This window comes from Cucurbita moschata, unplaced genomic scaffold (genome assembly GCF_002738365.1).
Source record: "Cucurbita moschata cultivar Rifu unplaced genomic scaffold, Cmos_1.0 Cmo_Scf00039, whole genome shotgun sequence".
Classification (NCBI taxonomy): Eukaryota; Viridiplantae; Streptophyta; class Magnoliopsida; order Cucurbitales; family Cucurbitaceae; genus Cucurbita; species Cucurbita moschata.
This window is the reverse complement of record NW_019268555.1, coordinates 1,922,564-1,930,094: the sequence shown is the minus strand read 5'-3', so window position 1 is coordinate 1,930,094 and position 7,531 is coordinate 1,922,564. Positions and strand designations below refer to the sequence as shown.

At 37.2% G+C, this 7,531-nt stretch overlaps 1 protein-coding gene across 1 annotated transcript; it reads right to left on the bottom strand.

Moving 5' to 3' along the window:
* Positions 1 to 2,510: 2,510 nt before the first annotated feature.
* On the bottom strand, positions 2,511 to 5,885 carry LOC111432602 (phosphatidylinositol N-acetylglucosaminyltransferase subunit C). The gene is made up of 2 exons (XM_023069541.1): positions 5,566 to 5,885; positions 2,511 to 3,642 (listed from the first exon to the last, which is right to left on the bottom strand). The coding sequence occupies exon 2, from the start codon at positions 3,625 to 3,627 to the stop codon at positions 2,716 to 2,718; it is 912 nt and encodes a 303-aa protein (XP_022925309.1). The 5' UTR covers positions 3,628 to 3,642; positions 5,566 to 5,885; the 3' UTR covers positions 2,511 to 2,715.
* Between the last annotated feature and the right edge of the window lie 1,646 nt (positions 5,886 to 7,531).

Here is a 7,531-nt window from a genome sequence, read left to right as displayed (position 1 = left end):
TTAGCCCATATTCATTCAAGTAAGATCGATGGATCGATGCGCGACATCATCAAGGAACATTTACACAAAGACCCATCGGCCAAAGCTGTTGTCGAACTAGCTAAGGCTGGAAAGACACGGCAGTTTTGGGTTGAGGGAGACCTCCTGATAACCAAAGGAAACCGATTGTACGTCCCAAGAACGGGGGAACTGAGGAAGAAACTCATTCAGGAATGTCATGTTACCTTATGGGCCGGACACCCTGGGTGGCAAAGAACATACGCCCTAATAAAGAAGGGGTACTTCTGGCCAAACATGCGAGACAACATCATGCAATACACCAAGACGTGCCTCATCTGCCAACAGGATAAGGTCGAGAAAGCCAAAGTCTCTGGACTCTTGGAACCTCTACCTGTGCCAACAAGACCCTGGGAAAGTGTATCTCTGGACTTCATAACACACCTCCCAAAAGTCGGGGAATATGACGCCATCTTGGTTATTGTAGACCGATTCTCAAAATATGCGACATTCATCCCCACTCCCAAATTATGCTCGGCGGAACTCACAGCCCAACTGTTTTTCAAACACGTTGTAAAGCTATGGGGCATCCCATCGAGCATCATCAGTGATAGGGATGGCAGATTCATTGGGACATTCTGGACTGAGTTATTCGCTTTCTTGGGAACAACCTTAAACATCTCCTCGAGTTATCACCCTCAAACCGATGGACAGACAGAACGGTTCAATTGCTTGCTCGAAGAATACTTACGTCACTTCGTCGACGCTCGCCAAAAGAACTGGATACAATTGTTAGATGTCGCCCAATTTTGCTTCAATTGTCAAACAAGCTCGTCTACAGGGAAGAGTCCCTTCGAAATTGTAAGTGGACGGCAACCGGCCTTACCCCATATTATTGATCATCCTTATGCAGGAAAAAACCCTCAAGCTCACAACTTTACAAGAGAATGGAAGCAGACGACAGATATAGCTCGGGCATATTTAGAGAAGGCTTCCAAGCATATGAAGAAATGGGCGGACAAGAAGCGTCGCCCCCTTCATTTCCGCGCAGGAGATCAAGTCCTTATCCAGCTGAGACCAAAATAGATCAGATTTCGTAGCCGAAAGGACCAGAGACTAGTTCGTAAATATGAAGGCCCGGTTGAAGTCCTTAAAAAGATCGGGGCTACCTCCTACCGAGTTGCACTACCCGCGTGGATGAAAATCCACCCCGTCATTCATGTGAGCAACTTGAAGCCCTATCACCCTGATCCAGATGACGACCAACGAAATGCAACCACAAGACCGAACATCGATCTGAAGCAAAAAGAAATAAAGGAAGTGGAAGAGATCCTAGCCGACAGGGTTAGGAAGATAGGAAGACCTGTACGGACGATTCGTGAATTCCTTGTCAAATGGAAGAATCTCCCTACAGAGAAAACAAGCTGGGAACGCGCCGAAGATCTGAACTCTGCCGCCACCCACATCGCAAGGTATGAAAGTAGTCGGTTGACGGGGACGTCAACCAATTAGGTGGGGGAGGATGTCACGGTCATGCTTGTCCAGGGCATGTTGCCCATGGCTGCATGCCCATGACAAGCCAAACCCTTGTCATGTCTTTTCATTCTAGTGTTTTCCCTTTTGTAATTCTAGAGCGTATAACACTTCAAAAATATCATGTCTAGGCCTGCCAGAACTAAAATGGCCCAGAATGTACTCTAGGGGATATGACTAGTCGTCAACTTCTCCCTACCCAAGGTTATATATGCTAAGCCGTTGTTATCTTTCTCTTGCTTGCTTATATAACGTCTCTTTCTAAAATCTCTCTCTCCTCGTTTTCTAAAACCTTCTTTTAAAACCGAGGCTAGAGGCTCGACCGTACGTCGCTTGGCCGTAGGCGACGCAAGAACAAATTGGCTTAACTCACTTGTCGTTGGAAAGTGAGTGCCGCACAATCGCTAGTCCGCTGCCTTCGAAAGCGCGATTGTATCACACAGCTACCGGATGCATTTTGGATCGAGTCTTCTTCTTTCTTATCATTTTTACTATTATTTTAAAGCTACTTCTCAAAACTTGAGTATTTTTGTAAACCGTTTTGATTTGACTCCACAAATGTTACCTTTAAACTACTTTTTTGTCGTTTTTGAATGCATATTTAAATTTTAAATTCCATTTTACAAAAGAAAAAATTACTACCCTTTTTATCTTTGAATGCACATGATTCAAGGTATCGGATCGTGACAATGTTCCCAATGTCCGGACAGCAAAACAATGTTTTTCAGTTTTAAATTCTTCTTGGGAGTAGTTAAACCTTCTTATGATTACTTAAATCTACGATAATTTTGAAGGTTAAATGCTTTTTAGTATATTTTTGCTTGAATCAACTATGAAATGTATGGAGTAAACAAAGGAAAAAGCAGGGTATGTTTTGTACATGTTTTTACAAAAGATATATACACCAGATTCAAACATACAAAGTTTCGTCCTCTCTATCAAATGAAGGAAGAAACAACATTTCCTGCCTTATCTGGGAGCTCAAACCAACTTTAAAAACAATTCAAAGCATTCATATCAAGTAAAGATGGATGGATGGATCTTTATAAGATGAATCGAATTCGAAACTCATGTATTTCTAACTATAACCATTCAAAATACAATTCGACATCGATCAAACTAGTCTTTTTCTCTAGTTCTTAATATTAGAAACTCGTGTTTCCGCTACCCTTTCTATACATAATCTCAATCTCTAATATCAAAACAAAGCTTGGCCTCATCCCAGGGACCATTGATCTCAAACTTGAATTCCTGAATTCGTATAAGCCAATAAGGACAAACTACTGTAACAAAAATCAATAGACTTGCCAATAATATGAAAAACAACTGATGTAGGAAATAAACATACACCAAGGTGACTGTCATCAAACAGAGAGAGAATAAGAGATGCAGATGAACAGAGTACTTCTTAATAGAGTAAGTAACCAAAGGGGCAAAAAGGAAAATTTGTAAGGAAAACAACATTATGGCGAACACGTGTAACCGAGATGGAAGACGTGAAGCAATAAGAACAGAGGCCACAATAGAAGCATTTAAAGAAATGCAACTGGTTAAGCTTGGGTTCTTAAGATTACCAGGAGCTCTAACAGTGGAACCTGAGTAATCATGTAGGAAGAGATGGAGGATAATAAGTGAAACAGTCAATGCCCAAATGGAATCTGAGCTAATGGATTTAGTAAGAGTTTGGTAGATGGGAGCCAAGACATACAACCCAGTTGTGAAAAATGATATATTGAGAAAATAGTGGAGGAGAAGGTTCAATGAGAGTGTTTCTTCAGTGAAAAGAAGAATTAGAAATCCAGAAGCTAGAAGACTAATGTCAAGAAATAAGAGGGAATTCTCGTCGAGAGTCGATCTAAGTGTGTATGTCCAAACCAGACCGACAAGGGCAACGATGCATAGATATTCAGAAATGGAAACAGAGTCCAACATCACCTTTAGGATATCTCTCTTGACGACATTGGCATTCATGACGATATCTTCAAGAAAAGACTCGTCGGTGTGATTGTCATCGAACCCGGGTTGCATACCTCCATATGCCACTTTTCTCCACTTGGGTTGAGTGTTATAGCTGCCTTCATTGGTGCTAGAATCCATTGCAAACCAAATGACCTGCAAATCGTAGGAGTGTTTGAATTACAGTTTCCAAAAACAAATGAAAGTACAATCCCATAAACTAAAACATCAGCTGCCATAAGATATTCAATGGTATTTAAGATCCAGATCATGTTTTCTTTCGTCAATGCGAATTGGGGGTGTTTTTTTCTTAACCCTTTTGGCATTTTATCGACTCCTTGTCGCATATATTTCATATGATCAATGGAATATGCTTCTTATCAAAATATAAATCCAATATTAACTACCATTTGTGTGTAACTAGTCTCAAAATACTTCAATGTAGAAAACCATATCTAAACGGGTTTATGCAGGGCGTGAAGCCAAACGATCAACCTTTAAAATTTTGGTCCCATGAGTTTCCCAAAGTCTAACTCCTTTCTTAGCACCCTACACAGATGAAGATATCCTCTCATTTGATTCGCTCCCCAGCCTAGCTATTCATGGCAGCGAAGGCCACAATGGGCACAAACCACATGAATTAATGAGATAAGCGAACAACAGCTTGGGCATTTGATATGAATCCAACCATTGATCCTTTGCATATACTCGAAAGAGCGATTCCAAGAAGTAGAGTAAAGAAGATGACCTTTACATTACATCTTCAAAGCCTAGCTAATGTAAGTTGAAACAAAGATTTTTTTAGTCAAAAAAATCTTTATAATATTAGTATATCAAATCAAGAAAAGAATAGAGTGGCAATAAACATCACTTGATATTGAGAAGTGATTTGAAGACTTTTTGTTGATATTGAGAAGTGATTTGAAGACTTTTTGTTGATATTGAGAAGTGATTTGAAGACTTTTTGTTTTGGTAGTTGAACTACCTACTAGACTATTTATGTTCTTTCTTATTTTCTTCAATTTTTATTTAATAGCGGTAATGGGTAGTTGACCAATATGTTTGGATTATGTTTTTAGCCAATTTAAAGTCATGTAATATTCAAATTTAAAAATCATATTTGAATACAAAAATCTTAGGTCTCGGGATTTCAAATCTTGATTTAGGTTAGAAGTTAAACCGATTCATTAGATTAGTCTTGATCAAGCTAATTCTAAGGTGAGTCAGTCTTAGGATCTAAGAGTGACCATCATCCTTCTAACTAGCTCTTAGTTGGTATCATTCGTTAAGTAGCTGTGAAGGTTTGCAAGGATCTTAGAAGGACCTCTAGCTTTACAAATCTAGCAATTGGCGCTCATCAGCATTACAATACCATATTAGCATGAGGACCAAAGACACAAATTACTCAAAGGAAATGCAGGTGTATTCCAACTAATCAAATTTAACACTTAACTTTCAGTGCATAACTTTAAATCGAAATATAAGGAAGTGAGTACTTTGGAGTTAAGAAGTTCAGAGGAATTGATATCAGTACTAGATGAATGGGACGCAAGATTACAAAAATTAAATGAAACTTTCTTCCATTGGTACCATATAAAATGCAAAGAGAACCCAGAAAATCAGTAAGATAGATAAACTTCACAATTTACAATAACCAAAAATAGTTTTTATCAACCTTAATCGATCCCCTCCTTCACAATTTGCACAATACAGCAATTTATGTTTATAAGAATCTTCAAACAAGTTGTCAAATACGAGCATAGAGAATCATTTCATTCATCACAAACAAAATTGAAACCAGAAAAAGAAAAACAAATTAAGATTTACTCAGCATCCATGAACTTATTTTTTTCAAATATAAAACATCCTTCATTAAAGTAGATGGAACTGAAATCAAACGAGAACCGACTCCAAACCAGTAGCATCCAACAATTATGAGTGTTTTTGAAGTAAGATTTCGATTCTTAAATCTGAATCTGGATAAGGCATCGTCAAACACATAAATTAGGCTGAGACAGGACGCTGCAGACCAAACTAGAAAACAAATAGACGTCAAACTTCAAAAAGAAAGAAACTAACCTGTTATTTCTGCTCTCTTTTCAAACATTAATTCCTTCAAACACCGTCTCGTGTGTTCGAGATTGAGGGAGGCCAAGCATTGTGCGTTCAGACAGATCGCAATTGATGAGGAAGGAAAATGTGGGCTGATCGAAAGAGGGAAAGATTGGATTAGAATTGAGATGGAGCCTCGACGGAGAGATTGAATCAGGTGGAGGGGCGGCGGAAGAAGACGGGATTGGCGTGAGGTTGCGACGGAGAGAAGAAAGAAATCACAGCGGCGAGACGGTAGGGGCGTGCGCCTGCGGCAAAGATCTGAGGCGGAGAAATGTAAGCTTTAATTTTTTTTAATCCCAAATTTTGTTCGGATATTAGACTTTAAATAACAGAATTTCTAACGTTTATTCAATATTTCATTTTACCAATTTTATCAACAAAATTTAAAATATTTCCATAAATCTTTATTTTTAATAATATTAAATTTTAAATAATTTGGTCCACCTCAAATATCATCTCGGGTTGGCTGGATTGGTAATCCAACCAAATTGAAACTATTTCACAACCCAACACTCTATTTTGGGTTCTGATTTGGGGTGGTTAAAAAATTTAATTTTAAAAAATTAATTTAATTATAAACCTGAATATTATGTTAATTACACATAATTTTTAAGTTTAAAAATTTTAAATACTAAACAATAGATTGATTTGGGAAAGAAAAAAAAAAGAGTGTTTATGTCGAGATATTCCTTTACCCTCAATAATTGGACTACAAGGTGGTTGATCTTTGCGGGCGGTCATTTTGTAACTTCAGTATAAGCTAATCAAGTAAGTGCTACAATGTCGATCTAATTGGAAGAATTCTTTTATGTATGATGACACGTGCTCAATGACCTTACACGTATCATGTGTGTGATATGCCTTGTGAATGTGATGTGATGTGATATTATGAATGTGTCCTTATATGATATGAACGAAATGTTATGTTATGTCACAATAAGCTATGTAATGTATGAGATGCTATGATGCACTATGATTATGTTTTTTTTTTTTTTCAGGTAATGATAAAGCATCCTTGCATGGATGACGGAGAATGCATGAATGACCATTGAAGTTAAAATAGAACAGTAGTATGCATTGTCTTTGGTTAGTAGTTTTATATGTGGCTTTTCATTTTCGCACTAAAAGATTATGTTAAGATTTTGTTTTTATGACGTTATTTCTATTTCTCGATTTTAACTAAACGTATAAGTCCATGACTTCGTCTAAAATGTTTTTATTTAAAGTTCTGCATCTATTATTAAAACCCCGCATGGATGACGGTGAATGTTGGATGGTCATGAAAGTTGAGATAAGACAATAGTATGCATTGTTTTCAGTTAGTAGTGACTTTTCATTTTTGTACTCAAACACTATGTTAGGGTTTTATTTTGACAATGTGATAAGCGCCAACAATGCTGAATTTTGCAAACCTAGAGGTCATTCTAGAATCTTTGCAAACTTTCACAAATAAAGCTAACTTAACGAATTGATTCCAACCAAGAACTGGTTATGAGATGAATAACTTTTAGATCGAACTTGAAATCTTTAATGGTCACTCTTAAATTCCAAGACGACTCACTCTAGAATTAGCTTGATCAAAACTAATCCAATGAATCGGTTTAAACATCAAACCTAAAGCAAGGTTTGAAAAGGAATAACACCAAAAAGGTATCAAGAAAACACAAAGGTTTTGTTTGTATTCAACCATGATTCTCAAGCATGAATATTACATGTCTTTAAATAGGCAAAAAAGATAGTCCAGACATAATGAAGTTCATCTACCCACTATAAACTACAACTACCAATAAAAACTAGTAAATACAAATCGAAGTAAATAAGACATGATATAAATTGTCTTCATTGGTAGTTCAACTACCAAAGGCAAAAGTCTTCTAATCACTTTCCAATGTCAAGGGGAGTTTATTGTCTCTCTATTATTTTCTTGATT

Coding starts and splice junctions, on each gene's coding strand:
- LOC111432602 (XM_023069541.1), bottom strand. CDS start 3,627: ATGGATTCTAGCACCAATGAAGGCAGCTATAACACTCAACCCAAGTGG.